Source organism: Anomaloglossus baeobatrachus, chromosome 3 (assembly GCF_048569485.1).
Source record: "Anomaloglossus baeobatrachus isolate aAnoBae1 chromosome 3, aAnoBae1.hap1, whole genome shotgun sequence".
Classification (NCBI taxonomy): Eukaryota; Metazoa; Chordata; class Amphibia; order Anura; family Aromobatidae; genus Anomaloglossus; species Anomaloglossus baeobatrachus.
This window is the reverse complement of record NC_134355.1, coordinates 592,256,472-592,272,604: the sequence shown is the minus strand read 5'-3', so window position 1 is coordinate 592,272,604 and position 16,133 is coordinate 592,256,472. Positions and strand designations below refer to the sequence as shown.

The 16,133-nt window shown below is 45.4% G+C and overlaps 1 protein-coding gene across 1 annotated transcript in view; it reads right to left on the bottom strand.

The window, feature by feature from the left end:
• LOC142297322 (alpha-1,4-N-acetylglucosaminyltransferase-like) overlaps nucleotides 1–8,122 on the bottom strand; it is a 69,253-nt gene extending 61,131 nt beyond the window's left edge. Inside the window, exon 1 of the mRNA XM_075341558.1 lies at nucleotides 7,604–8,122. Coding sequence (XP_075197673.1) covers nucleotides 7,604–8,122 — 519 coding nt within the window. The remainder of the gene's footprint in view (nucleotides 1–7,603) is intronic.
• Nucleotides 8,123–16,133: the final 8,011 nt, after the last annotated feature.

Sequence of the window (16,133 nt, the reverse complement as noted above, 5' to 3'; positions counted from 1 at the left end):
GTAACAGCAATTTTATGGAATCTTTTCATAATTTTTTTAGACCCTCCTTTGCAAGGCCACCAGAGACAACAAGTCTGACACATAGTCAACGGCTGGAGAGGATGATACAGGAGTATCTCCAAATGAACATCGATGCCATGACTTTGCAAATGGAGCCTTGCTCCTTTTGGGCTTCAAATCTAGAAAAATGGCCAGAGCTATCCAGTTACGCCTTGGAGATTTTGTCGTGTCCAGCTGCCAGCGTTGTCTCTGAACGTGTCTTCAGTGCTGCTCGGTGTGTGCTGACAGATAAGCGCACGCGTCTGTCCAGTGACAATGTGGACAGACTGACGTTCATCAAAATGAACAAGTCATGGATCCAGAAGGAATTTACTACCCCTGTGTCATCCTGGGGAGAGTAAATGCTTGTGGATTTGGAATGTGCTTGATGCAAATCTAGCTGTGAAGTGTACAACTAGGGCACAAGTGCTGCCACTGAATGGGTGGGTGTGTGTGGGGCCCAATTTTTGGAAAAAAGGGAGACTCCGCTTGGAGAAACCCTTGCTTACATTGTTTTTAAAAGAAGCCAAGATGAACAGAGCTGGGATCAGGAAAGACTTTGCTACCTACCCCGGTGTCATCCTGGGGACGGATAAGAATGGCGTATTTTTAAATGTGCTTGATGCAAATCTAGCTGTGAAGTGTACAACTGGGGCACAACTGCTGCCACTGAAGGGGTGGGTGTGTGTGGGGCCCAATTTTTGGAAAAAAGGGAGACTCCGCTTGGAGTAACCCTTGCTTGCTGTGTTTTTAAAAGAAGCCAAGATGAACAGAGCTGGGATCAGGAAAGACTTTGCTACCTACCCTGGTGTCATCCTGGGGACGGTTAATTAGGCCGTATTTTTGAATGTGCTTGATGCAAATCAAAACATCATGTTTGCAACTAGGGCACATGTGCTGCCACTGATGGGGTGTCTGTGTGGCCCAATTTTTGGAAAAAAGGGAGACTCCGCTTGGAGTAACCCTTGCTTACATTGTTTTTAAAAGAAGCCAATATGAACAGAGCTGGGATCAGGAAAGACTTTGCTACCTACCCTGGTGTCATCCTGGGGACGGTTAATTATGGCGTATTTTTGAATGTGCTTGATGCAAATCTAGCTGTGAATTGTACAACTGGGGCACAACTGCTGCCACTGAAGGGGTGGGTGTGTGTGGGGCCCAATTTTTGGAAAAAAGGGAGACTCCGCTTGGAGTAACCCTTGCTTGCTGTGTTTTTTAAAAATGATCCAAGATGAACAGAGCTGGGGTCAGGAAAGACTTTGCTACCTACCCCGGTGTCATCCTGGGGACGGATAAGAATGGCGTATTTTTGAATGTGCTTGATGCAAATCAAAACATCATGTTTGCAACTAGGGCACAAGTGCTGCCACTGATGGGGTGTCTGTGTGGCCCAATTTTTGGAAAAAAGGGAGACTCCGCTTGGAGTAACCCTTGCTTGCTGTGTTTTTAAAAGAAGCCAAGATGAACAGAGCTGGGATCAGGAAAGACTTTGCTACCTACCCCGGTGTCATCCTGGGGACGGTTAATTAGGCCGTATTTTTGAATGTGCTTGATGCAAATCAAAACATCATGTTTGCAACTAGGGCACAAGTGCTGCCACTGATGGGGTGTCTGTGTGGCCCAATTTTTGGAAAAAAGGGAGACTCCGCTTGGAGTAACCCTTGCTTACATTGTTTTTAAAAGAAGCCAAGATGAACAGAGCTGGGATCAGGAAAGACTTTGCTACCTACCCCGGTGTCATCCTGGGACGGATAAGAATGGCGTATTTTTGAATGTGCTTGATGCAAATCTAGCTGTGAAGTGTACAACTAGGGCACAACTGCTGCCACTGAATGGGTGGGTGTGTGTGGGGCCCAATTTTTGGAAAAAAGAAAGACTCCGCTTGGAGTAACCCTTGCTTACATTGTTTTTAAAAGAAGCCAAGATGAACAGAGCTTGGATCAGGAAAGACTTTGCTACCTACCCTGGTGTCATCCTGGGGACGGTTAAGAATAGCGTATTTTTGAATGTGCTTGATGCAAATCTAGCTGTGAAGTGTACAACTGGGGCACAACTGCTGCCACTGAAGGGGTGGGTGTGTGTGGGGCCCAATTTTTGGAAAAAAGGGAGACTCCGCTTGGAGTAACCCTTGCTTACATTGTTTTTAAAAGAAGCCAAGATGAACAGAGCTGGGATCAGGAAAGACTTTGCTACCTACCCTGGTGTCATCCTGGGGACGGTTAATTATGGCGTATTTTTGAATGTGCTTGATGCAAATCTAGCTGTGAATTGTACAACTGGGGCACAACTGCTGCCACTGAAGGGGTGGGTGTGTGTGGGGCCCAATTTTTGGAAAAAAGGGAGACTCCACTTGGAGTAACCCTTGCTTGCTGTGTTTTTTAAAAATGATCCAAGATGAACAGAGCTGGGGTCAGGAAAGACTTTGCTACCTACCCCGGTGTCATCCTGGGGACGGATAAGAATGGCGTATTTTTGAATGTGCTTGATGCAAATCTAGCTGTGAAGTGTACAACTAGGGCACAAGTGCTGCCACTGAATGGGTGGGTGTGTGTGGGGCACAATTTTTGGAAAAAAAGGGAGACTCCGCTTGGAGTAACCCTTGCTTGCTGTGTTTTTTAAAAGGAGCCAAGATGAACAAGTCATGGTTCAGCAAAGACTTTGCTACCTACCCCGGAGTCATCCTGGGGACGGTTAAGTATGGCGTATTTTTGAATGTGCTTGATGCAAATCTAGCTGTGAAGTGTACAACTAGGGCACAAGTGCTGCCACTGAATGGGTGGGTGTGTGTGGAGCCCAATTTTTGGAAAAAAAGGGAGACTACGCTTGGAGTCACCTTGCGGTGTTTTACATGATTTTAGAAGGGCGTGCCATGCCTATATCTGTGTGTCCTCCTCTTTTTCCTTGTCCAGCTCTTTTGTTTTCGCATGAGTATATGTCCTTGTCACTTTCCCATGTGTTTGTGTTGTGAGTTGTTTGTCACCTTTTGGACACCTTTGAGGGTGTTTTCTAGGTGTTTTTATGTGTTTGTGATTGCCTGCCATTGTTTCCTATGCAGTTCGAGTTCGGTTCGTCGAACGTTCGACGAGCCGAACTCGAACGGGACCTCCGTTCGGCGAACCGACCTCGAGCCGAACCGGGACCGGTTCGCTCATCTCTAGTCTCTATCCGTCTCCCCACTAACATCTTCTTACCTCACATATAAGCTTCTTATTCTATGAATGTCTTTTGTTCCTATAGTAACCAATCACAGCTCCTACTAATAACCTGTAGTTCCAGGCTCCATTTACTTTAATGGAGGCATGTTTTTTGGAGAGTAACTGTAAAGCACGGGGTTACATTTTCCTGTTAAAACATAGTCTACGACGTTCCCTGGGTCACATGAGGTGTCTGTGCAAAATTTCGTGATTGTAAATGCGACGGTGCGGATACACTTTTCATTTCACTTGGTACGCACGGGCTTAAAATTTCGCCTCGCAACATAACCTATGACGCTCTCGGGGTCCAGACGTGTGAGTGTGCAAAATTTTATGGCTGTAGCTGCGACGGTGCAGAGGCCAATCCCGGACATACACACATACATACACACATTCAGCTTTATATATTAGATGGAGGGCCACTGCTGTATGGAGGGCTATTATTCTGTATGGAAGACCATTATACTGTATGAAATATGTGGGGCAATCATATTGTGTAGGGGCCCCCATATTGTGTGAAGGGCTGAGTCCAGCTGTTATTCTGTGCTGGATCACTGTGAGGGTATTTTACTTTGCAGGGGTGTCCTGTAGGGTCAGCATACTGTGCCTGTGGATGATACTGAGGAGGAAATCATTATATCTTCTTGTGTATGAGGGGCAATTAAGTTGACATCATACTTCATGGGGACCATGAGTGTGGTACCCTAGTGCATGGAAACATGAAGGGGGCTTCATTAGGAGCAACATTACCTTGTAAGGGCTGCAACATTGTGGAATATGATTTTTGTGCCCTGCGAGAGTGTATTAAGCCTGCTTTACACACTTCAATAGATCTTTCAATCCGTCGTCGGGGTCAAGTTGTAAGTGACGCACATCCGGCATCGTTCGTGATATATTTGTGTGTGAAACCTACATGCGATCGATATTGAACGAAAATACGGTGATCGCGTACACGTCGTTTATTCCTCATACATTGGACGTTTTGTTGTACGAAACTAGTGAATTGTAACGTGTGACATCCCTCATACGATTTCGGTGTCTGATGCTATGAGCGCAGGTGTGCGCTCTGCACCGCAGCTTAACAAAGGTCTGCTTCAGAGCGCAGCTGAAAAGCTGCGATCTGAAGCGCCTCACAATGTCTGTCATGCACTAATCTCTGTCAGTCCGTCACTATCTCTGTCCTCTCTCTCTCTGTCCATGTCAGTCTATCCCCCTCTCTCATATACTCACCGATCCCCGATCCCCGGCGCTGCACGGCATTCACACTGCTCCGGCGGCTTTTACTGTTTTGAAAAAGCCGGCCGCCCATTAAACAATCTCCTATTCCCTGCTTTCCCCGCCCACCGGCGCCTATGATTGGTTGCAGTGAGACACGCCCCCACACTGAGTGACAGGTGTCACACTGCACCCAATCACAGCAGCCGGTGGGCGTGTCTATACTGTGTAGTGAAATAAATAATTAAATAATTAAAAAAAACGGCGTGCAGTCCCCCCCAATTTTAAAACCAGCCAGATAAAGCCATACGGCTGAAGGCTGGTATTCTCAGGATGGGGAGCTCCACGTTATGGGGAGCCCCCCACCCTAACAATATCAGCCAACAGCCGCCCAGAATTGCCGCATACATTATATGCGACAGTTCTGGGACTGTACCCGGCTCTTCCCGATTTGCCCTGGTGCGTTGGCAAATCGGGGTAATAAGGAGTTATTGGCAGCCCATAGCTGCCAATAAGTCCTAGATTAATCATGTCAGGCGTCTATGAGACACCCTCCATGATTAATCTGTAAATTACAGTAAATAAACACACACACCCGAAAAATCCTTTATTAGAAATAAAAACACACACATATACCCTGGTTCACCACTTTAATCTGCCCCAAAAAGCCCTCCATGTCCGGCGTACTCCAGGATGGTCCAGCGTCGCATCCAGCGCTGCTGCATGGAGGTGTCCGGAGCTGCAGAAGACACCGCCGCTCCGGTCACCTCCACGCAGGTAATGAAGACAGCCGGCGATCAGCTGCTGTCAGTGAGGTTACCCGCTGTCACTGGATCCAGCGGTGGATGCAGCGGTGGCCGCGGGTAACCTCAGTGACAGCTCAGCTGATCGCGCTACTCACCTCAGTTGCTGACCGGAGCGGCGGTGAGTAGCGCGATCAGCTGAGCTGTCACTGAGGTTACCCGCGGCCACCGCTGCGATCCAGTGACAGCGGGTAACCTCACTGACAGCTCAGCCGATAGCGCGGCTGTCTTCATTAGCTGCGTGGAGGTGACCGGAGCGGCTGTGTCTGCTGCAGCTCCGGTCACCTCCATGCAGCAGCGCTGGAAGCGACGCTGGACCATCCTGGAGTACGCCGGACATGGAGGGCTTTTTGGGGCAGATTAAAGTGGTGAACCAGGGAATGTGTGTGTGTGTTTTATTTCTAATAAAGGATTTTTTCGGGCGTGTCTGTGTTTATTTACTGTAATTTACAGATTAATCATGGAGGGTGTCTCATAGACGCCTGACATGATTAATCTAGGACTTATTGGCAGCTATGGGCTGCCAATAACTCCTTATTACCCCGATTTGCCAACGCACCAGGGCAAATCGGGAAGAGCCGGGTACAGTCCCAGAACTGTCGCATATAATGTATGCGGCAATTCTGGGCGGCTGTTGGCTGATATTGTTAGGGTGGGGGGCTCCCCATAACGTGGAGCTCCCCATCCTGAGAATACCAGCCTTCAGCCGTATGGCTTTATCTGGCTGGTTTTAAAATTGGGGGGGACCGCACGCCGTTTTTTTTAATTATTTAATTATTTATTTCACTACACAGTATAGACACGCCCACCGGCTGCTGTGATTGGGTGCAGTGTGACACCTGTCACTCAGCGTGGGGGCGTGTCTCACTGTAACCAATCATAGGCGCCGGTGGGCGGGGAAAGCAGGGAATAGGAGATTGTTTAATGGGCGGCCGGCTTTTTCAAAACAGTAAAAGCCGCCGGAGCAGTGTGAACGCCGTGCAGCGCCGGGGATCGGTGAGTATGAGAGAGGGCTGCTCAATTCACTTACTCAGGAGTTTAGCGGTCACCGGTGAGTCTTCACTGGTGACCGCTAATCAGGACACGACACAGACAGAGCCGCAGCATGACCGTGAAGTCGGGTGAGGTTCACCCGAGTTCATTCTGACAGTGCGGCTCTGTCTGTGTCTGCTGTGAACTACCATTCAGCTCTGCTACATGGCTGTCTGTGTCTGCTGTCAGCGGCCATGTAGCAGAGCTGAACGGCAGATGACATAGTGAAACCGCATCCCTACACATTACACACGCTTGTCAAGACAATAAATAAAAAAAAAAAGGGTGCCCAATGCATACGTCACAGAACACATGATCTAAAGGATCGCACACAAAATTGACCAATTTAACATAGGCTACTAACGCACGTGTGACAGCAAATGAACGACCTACGTGCAATCTCATTAGATCGCATATGCGACCTGGGCGTGTCACATCGCATACGAGATCGCATCCCTAATTGTAAGGTGTAAAGCTGGCTTTAGTGACCTTTATCCACTGTGAAATGCTGCAAAACACTTATTTACTGTTCATTGTATGCATTGGTACTGACCAGCCACAAGAGGCTGCTGCTTTGCATCTGCATTCAACAATTTGGTTACTATAGCAAAAGCTCAACTGATGATTTCACTAGACTTCGAGGGCTGAGTAGCCGCCGCAGAAATATTTAAGTGAATTGGAAGAAGATTGGTGTTCGAGTTTAGCCAAGAGGACTGCGACACCTGTGAGTAGCATCCTATGGCGGAAATCACCATTCTGCAGTTGCTAGCTATAGTGGTTCACCGTGAGAGGAACTGCAAGTCTTTTATTATGGTAGCTGGACATCATAGTACCCAGGTACGGTAGGCTGGGCCCAGGACTGCGTGCATACTACACTTTGTTTTGGTATCAAAACACCTATCTGTCCTGGTTAGGCCTGCTTTAGACACACACAATAAGACTTGCCGCCTCTGCTGTGTCAGTTTACAGTTACATTTAAAACCTTAAAGGGACAGCGCCACACGTTTGTATTGACTGTTGCGCTATATAATTTCCAGGACTGTGAAGCTGAGCTGTGTGGTTTGCCTTCCCACTTTTTCCATCTGCCTTCTCTGTGAGGCTTCAGCAATTAAAGGTATACAGGGGGTTTATGGAATTTGTTTATGTTTAGCTGGATAAGTTGTGAACTCTTGTGAACTCTTCTGAAGAGACACCTTCAGAAGAGGCAACTGACATATTCCATGCACAGGTTGTGTGCCTCCATGGTTTGCCATAGACAGATACAGTAGTAGACTAGTTTACATTTCACTGTTAGTAAAAATCAGATGCTGAGCACTTTACCTTCAGATACCAGGATTGAAGTGGTGTGCCAGCATACACGTCCTCGAAAACCAGAGGAAAGAAGTAAACGTTCTTCAAGGATGAGAGCACTGAGAAATGTCTCCTCACTGTTTCTTCAATATTGGAGTTATTTAATCCCTTCATGAAGAAGGCCACTGGTCGGTTCTTATACACACGAGCTGCTGATTCTATAGCACATAACACTAATGAAGGGGGTTGCATTCGATCTGATGTTTCCACTAATATGATCCCATCACCATTTTTTAATACTTCAGATGGAGACCTGAGAGTAATTGTGCTGGATGGTGTATTGGCGGTCTCCAGTTCAGTTTTATTTGAACAACCATTTAAGGGAATGGATCCTTTACTCATTTGAAGAAATGATTCAATTTTATTTAATATTTTAGCTCGAGAGATAAAAGACATATACGTAGAAATATACTTTCTGTTGATTCCATAAAAGAAGCCGATGGATAACACTAGAAGAAAAAGCACTACTATCCTCAATATCTTTAGCATTACTGAAGCATATGTGGTCGGACTGCAAAACAAAAAGAAATCACAAAATAAAGTAATTAAAAAAATGTTTCAGTTAAAAACCATACAACACATACAGGAATGCAACAAATGACATAACAAAAGCAAATTATTTTAAAAAAACCCAACTTGACTTTTTTTATATTTGCAAACAAAAAGAAATCTAGAAATATGTTACATATGGCAAAAATTAGGCTGCTAGAGAGGAGTCTGCTCTTAGAAAACACAGAGTTGTTGTTAATAGTAGATTCTTTAAAGTCAGCAGTGGGGACCACAAGGATATGTACTGTGAGAATTGGGGACCACACCTGGATTTGGTGATCCTCTGCTAGTCTTCCTTGCAGATCCTCTCTAGTTCTGTCAGGTTGAATGGTGAACATTGGTGGACAGCCATTTTCAGTTTTCTCCAGAGATGCTCAAATGGATTTAGGTCAGGGCTCTGGCTGATCCAGTCAAGAATGGTCACGAGTTGTTCTGAAGCCGCTCCTTTGTTATTTTAGCTGTGTGGTTAGGGTCATTGTCTTGTTGGAAGATGAACCTCTGGCCAAGTCTGCGTTCCAGAGCACTCTGGAAGAGGTTTTCTTCCAGCATATCTCTGTACTTCGCAGCATTGATCTTTCCTTCAATTGCAACCAGTCATCCTTTCCCTACACCTGAAAAACACCCCCATAGCATGATACTGCCACCACCATGTTTCACTGTTGGGATTTTATTGGGCAGATGATGAGGATTGCCTGGTTTTCTCCACACATACCGCTTAGAATTATTAGCAAAAATTTCTATCTTCAACCCATCAGACCAGAGAATCACATTTCTCATAGTCTGGGAGTCCTTCATGTGTTTTTTTGTTAACTCTATATGGGCTTTCATATGTCTTGTACTAAGGAGAGGCTTCAGTAGGGCCACTCTGCCATAAAGGCCCAACTGGTGGAGGTCTGCAGTGATAGCTGACTTTGTGGAACTTTCTCCCATCCCCCTACTGCATCTCTGGAGCTCAGCCACAGTGATCTTGGGGTTCTTCTTTACCTCTCTCACCAAGTCTCTTTTCCCACAATTGCTCAGTTTGGCTGGACGGCCAGGTTTACGAAAAGTTCTGGTGGTTACAAACTTCTTCCATTTAAGGATTATGGAGGCCACTGTGCTCTTAGGAACCTTGAGTACTGCAGGAATTATTTTGTAACCTTGGCCAGATCCTGTGCCTTGCCACAATTCTGTCTCTGAGCTCCTTGGGCAGTTCCTTTGATCTCATAATTCCCATTTAGTTTGACATGCACCATGAGCTGTGAGGTCTTATATAAATAATTGTATGCCTTTAGAAATCAAGTCTTATCAGTATAATAAAACACAGCTGGCCTCCAATGAAGGAGTAGAACCATCTCAAGGAGGATAATAATAATAATTAATAATAATTTTATTCATTTATATAGCGCTATTAATTCCACAGCGCTTTACATACAAGGAAATGGATAGCATGTGACTTATATATGGGTGTCTAAGCAAAGAATCTGAATGCTTATGACCATGTGATATTTCAGTTTTTCTTGTTTAATAAATTTGCAAAAATTTCTACATTTCTGTTTTTTTTCTGTCAAGATGGGATGCAGAGTGTAGATTAATGAGAAAAAAAATGAACTTTTTTGAATTTACCAAATGGCTGCAATTAAACAAAGAGAGAAAAATGTAAAGGGGTCTGAATACTTTGCGTACCCACTGTATGTATAAATACATGTGGAGTCAATACAATTCCTATGAAAAGGAAACTTTTCATATTCTCCTTCCACATTTCTTCAATTACTGTGAAGGGTAAATAAACTTTTTGAATGTGATTTTGAGTAGAGATGAGCGAATTTTTGAAGGTTCGGTTCGCTGACTGTCGTCGAACCAAATCTCTACTGGTGCAAACTTGGCCCAAGCCCGGTTTGAAATCACTGATTGGCAGATTACCTCTCCGCCCACATGTATCCAGCCATAAGCAGATTCCTTCCAGGGGAGGGTGGGTAGGCTTTTCCAATTATTATTATTATTTTTTTGTTGTTGCACACTACACCTATTTACACTATTGTTACCTCCAGTATGAGTTATTCAAACGCTGCAAGAGGCTTGCACAGGTCTGAACACCAAGCATCCCAACTCCGAACCTGAATTCTGTTTTTTAAGTCAGTCTTCAGTTCGAAAAACAAAACCTCGGGTTCGCTCATCTTTAATTTTGAGCAGTTTGAGAGGTGATTGGTTTTATAATGGTTTCAAGTTTAGATATTTCTTGTCACATGTGATGTTTCCTTAAAAAAGTTGTTTTTGTAATTTTTGTTGTAAAAAAAATGCTAATAATCTCTTCTCCCTTCTAACTTACTAACAAAAAAAAATTAGGTTTCAGAAATAGTGCTGGTGAAAAGTAGACATGTGACAAATGTTATTTAATAACTTTTTTGTGGGGTAGATGTGGTTTAAGGCCATAAAAACCTCAAAGTTGAAATATTGTGAATGTTTAACATTTTTTTTGTAAAATCTTTGACATTTTCATAATTAAAGGCAAATCATATCGACAACAATTTACCAGTAACATGAAGTACAATGTCATGAAAAAACATTCAGAAAATTGACCGAGATATGTTGAAGCGTTACTCAAATATTACCACATAAATTGACAGCGGTCAGAATTATAACATTTGTCTTGGTCAGGGAGGTGGAAACAGGCTGGGAGAGGAGAGGGACCAAATCAATGCTACAGGTACATCTCAATAAATTAGAATATTATCAAAAAGTTAATTTATTTCAGTTATTCAAGACAAAAAAGAAAACGCATACCGTATTTTTCGGACCATAAGACGCACTTTTTTTCCTCCAAATTTGGCAAGAAAGTGTGGGGTGCGTCTTATGGTCTGAAGCTGTGGGGTAGGGAGCTGTGGGGAGTCTGCGCTATGTAGTGGGATCACAGGAGGCAGGGAGGGTCGCTGCTGCAGGAAGCCGGCGGCTGGAGAAACCACGTGTGCCCGCTGCTTAAAGTAAAGGAATATTCATTAGCTGCTCCCCGCCCACCTCTCTCTGCAGTCAGCGGGTGTGAGGAGCAGCTAATGAATACTTGTTTAATGTAAACAGTAGACACGTGGGAGCTCCAGACGCCGGCTTCATGCAGCGGCTGCGGAGACTGTGTGTCCGCTGTTTATTAGGCAGGAGCAGGGTGCCGCTGCTGTCATGTCTGGCCCGGGGGAAGTGCAGATCACTGCAGTGTCCGGGCCAGAGCATGGCATGCCTTCACAGCACAGCCCGCAGTCTCTGTGCTGAGGGCTCACATTGCTTTCACTTTGCTCCTGCCTCTGCACTAGAAACTAGAGCTGGGTTCACACTAAACGACAGCGACAACGACGTCGCTGTTACGTCACCATTTTCGGTGACGTAACAGCGACCTTGTAAGTCGCTGTTATGATCGCTGCTTAGCTGTCAAACACAGCAGAAGCAGCGATCATAACGTCGCTGTGCTACATGTGCAGAGAGCAGGGAGCCGCGCTTAGCGCTGGCTCCTTGCTCTCCTGCAGCACACATCGGGTTAATTAACCCGATGTGTGCTGCAGCTACATGTCACAGTGCAGAGAGCAGGGAGCCGCGTGCACTGCTTAGCGCTGGCTCCTTGCTCTCCTGCAGCACACATCGGGTTAATTAACCCGATGTGTGCTGCAGCTACATGTCACAGTTCAGAGAGCAGGGAGCCGCGCGCACTGCTTAGCGCTGGCTCCCTGCTCTCCTTGCTACAGTATACATCGGGTTAATTAACCGATGCATACTGCAGCCACATGTCACAGTGCAGGAGCCGGCACTGGCAGCAAGGGCGGAGGCTGGTAACCAGCGTAAACATCGGGTAACCAGGGAAAGGTCTTCCCTTGGTTACCCGATGTTTACGCTGGTTACAGCTTACCGCAGCTGCCAGTGCCGGCTCCTGATCGCTTCATTTCGTCGCTCTCTCGCTGTCACACACAGCGATGTGTGTGTCACAGCGGGAGAGTGACGACCAAAAAATGAAGCTGGACATTCAGCAACGACCGGCGACCTCACAGCAGGGGCCAGGTCGTTGCTGGATGTCACACACAGCGACAGCGACGGGACGTCGCTGCAACGTCACAGAAAATGGTGACGTAGCAGCGACGTCGTTGTCGTTGTCGCTGTGTGTGACACCAGCTTAAGTCTCTCGTAACAGCAGGACCTGCAGTGATGTAATGCAGAGGGGTGGGCCAGAACAGCACAGTGCCCACCTCTTCATTACATCACTGCAGGTCCTTGAGATATGGGAGACTTTGTAATGCCAGGACCAAACTGAAGCATGGTGAGCAGCACATCTGTAAAAGTAAGGCAATAAATAATATAGTCATAAGGCATTACTGTGTAACGGGGTGCCAGGGGTGCCTCGGGGGTTGTAGTCATGGCCCCTTTTTCTCTCAGGCTTACCCCTGGCTCCGCCGTCACTATCGGGACAGGAGATGACTTGGTGGGGCAGAGTGTGGTGGTGCAGATGTCGTCCGACGTACAAACACTTTCCAGGCATGATTCGGTGCAATCAAAAGGCATTCTTTATTACACAGTTCTTCACACAACCAGCAGTTACAGATGACTTCACACTTCCTTTAGCTGGGGGAAAACCTGTCCTGACGTCTCCTCCAGTGGGGATGTGCCCGGCTAATCCGCTTCACCTGGCTCCCACTACGGCTACCCACAGACCGGGCCCACACCGGTACTGCTTCGCACTTGAGGTTCCGCCTTCTCCTCTTCTCTCCGGCTTTCCTATACACCCAGCTCCCACACTCTGCCCCTTCTCTGCTTCTTCTCTCCCGTCCCAGACACAACTCCCTTCTGGATCTACTTTTTTCCTTTTCCACTCTCCTTCTCCCTCCCCTTTCTGCTGCCGGCTCCTCCTTTCCTCTGCCCTGTTTCTGTGGTGACAGCCGTCCCACCCGGCCACTAGGGATCCCCTAAAACAGTAAAAGCATTTAACAATAAAACATTTTTATTAAATCACATTAACATTCCGGGGAAACTGTACCTCATTGTAAGGGGTCTGCCCACCCCTTACAACTGTACACCTGGATGGGGTTGGATCATATATATATATATACTAGCTGTACTACCCGGCTTCGCCCGGGTTAATAACTACTGTTAACAAAATAGAATGTATTAACAAAAATGTATTCTGCACACAAAAGCCACAAAACAAATAGATAGAAATGTAATTATTAAATTGTTGCCTATATTAACCAATCAGAGTTCAGATTAATTAACTGTAGCAAAATAGAAGCTAAGCTGTGATTGGTTGCTATTGCCACCCTGATAAATCTCCAGGCAACAGAAAGCCTTCCCCCTGATAGTATATATTAGCTCACACATGCACATAATAGACAGATCATGTGACTGACAACTGCCGTATTTCCTATATGGTACATTTGTTGTTCTTGTAGTTTGGCTGCTTATTAATCAGATTTTTATTTTTGAAGGATAATACCAGACTTGTGTGTGTTTTAGGGCGATTATGTGGCGAGGTTGGTGTATGTGTGGTGAAATTTGTGCTGAGGGTGGTATATGTGTTCAAGCACGTGGTAGTGTGTGGCGCATTTTGTGTGTGTGTTCATATCCCCGAGTGTGGTGAGTATCCCATGTCGGGGCCCCACCTTAGCAACTGTACGGTATATACTCTTTGGCGCCATCGCTCTCATTCTTTAAGTCCCTCTTGTTCACATCTGGCAGCTGTCAATTTGCCCCCAACACTTTTCATTTCACTTTTTCCCCATTATGTAGATAGGGGCAAAATTGATTGGTAAATTGGAACGCGCTGGGTTAAAATTTCGCCTCACAACATAGCACCTGGCGCAGCCCGGGATAGTAACTGTCTCTCTGTTTCTCTCCCATTCTCTGTCTGTCTCCCCCTCTGTATATATCTCTCTGTCTCTCTATCTCTTTGTCTGTCTCTTTCCCTGTCTGTCTCTGTCTCTTTCTCCGTCTGTCTCAATCTCTTTCCCTATCTGTCTATCTATCTCTTTCCCTGTCTGTCTATCTATATTTGTCACTTTCCCTGTCTGTCTCTTTCCCTGTCTGTCTTTCCCTCTCTTTCCCTATCTGTCTCTTTCCCTCTCTTTCCCTCTGTCTCTTTCCCTGTGTCTGTCTCTTTACCTGTCTTTGTCTGTCTCTTACCCTGTCTGTCGCTTTCCCTCTTTCCCTGTCTGTCTGTTTCCCTTTGTCTGTCTCTGTTTATTTGTCTTTGTCTGTCTCTTTACCTGTCTGTGTCTGTCTCTTAACCTGTCTCTCTATTTCTCTCTCTTTCCCTGTCTGTCTCTTTCCCTGTCAGTCTGTCTCTTTGTCTGTGTCTGTCTCTTTGAGTCTGTCTCTTACCCTGTCTGTGTCTGCCTCTTTCCCTGTCTGTGTCTGTCTCTTTCCCTGGCTGCATTGTGACACACCAACATTCCATATAAGGGAGTGGCTGCGCATTTTTCTGTAGTTCTGGCTGCACTGTGGCTCCCAGCTCCATTCACTTTAATGGAGGCAGGTTTTTTGGTGAATAACTGTAAAGCGCGGGGTTACAATTTCCCCTAAAAACATAGCCTATGACACTCTTGGGGTCCAGAAGTGTGAGTGTGCAAAATTTTGTGGCTGTAGCTGCGACGGTGCAGATGCCAATCCAGGACATACATACATACATACACACATACACACATTCAGCTTTATATATTAGATTTATACACACACACACACACACACACACACACACACAGTTTAGAACTATATACACACACACACACACACACACACACACAGACAGTGTATAACTCACACACACACACACACACACACACACACACACACACACACACACAGTATATAACTCTATATATATACACACACACACACACACACACACAATATAACTATATACACACACAGACAGTATATAACTCTATATACACACACACACAATATAACTATATACACACACACACAGACAGTATATAACTATATATATATATATACACACACATACACAGTATAACTATATACACACACACACACAGTATAACTATATACACACACACACACACACACACACCAGGTTGGAGGATCACACATATAATGATGGGGAACATACATATTCCACGATGGGGGCCATATATACCTGGAAGGTACCCAGAATGGGGGATATTAGGACAGAATTTGGGGATATTATTACCTCAATAACACTGTCAGCAGTAAAATAACAGTGTGTCATGACCACATTCTTTTACTTTAATTTTATTTTATTTTTTTCTATTTTTTCCTCCTCTAAAACAAGGGTGCGTCTTATAGTCCGGTGCGTCTTATAGTCCGAAAAATACGGTATATAATATAGAGTCATTATACACCGAGTGATCTATTTCAAGTGTTTATTTCTGTTAATGTTGCTGATTAAGGTTTATAGCCAATTAAAACATAAAAGTCATTATCTCAGAAAATTAGAATAATTACCACAAAACACCTGCAAAGGTTTCCTAAGTGTTTTAAATGGTCTCTTAGTTTGGTTCTGTAGGCTACACAATCATGAAAAAGATTGCTGACTTCACAGATGTCTAGAAGGCAGTCATTGACACACTCCACAAGGAGGGTAAGCCTCTGTTCACAGAGTGGTGTATCCAAGCATAATAATGGAAAGTTGAGTGGAAGGAAAAGGTGTGGTAGAAAAAGGTGCATAAGCAACTGCAGCCTTTATAGCTTTGTTAAGAAAAGGCCATTCAAAAATAAGGGGGAGATTCACAAGGAGTGGACGGCTGCTGGTGTCAGTGCTTCAAGAGTCACCACACAGATGTATCTAGAACATGAGCTACAAATGTTGCATTCCTTGTGTGTCGCCCAGGGAAGGAATTACTTGGTCCCGGGCGGTTGCAAATGGGAATGTCACTCTGGTGGCCATTGCCCGGTCCCGTGCCCTGGGTCCCTTTTGTAATGCCTAATATTTACAGGGGTGATAAGAGTTATTGTCATGTGA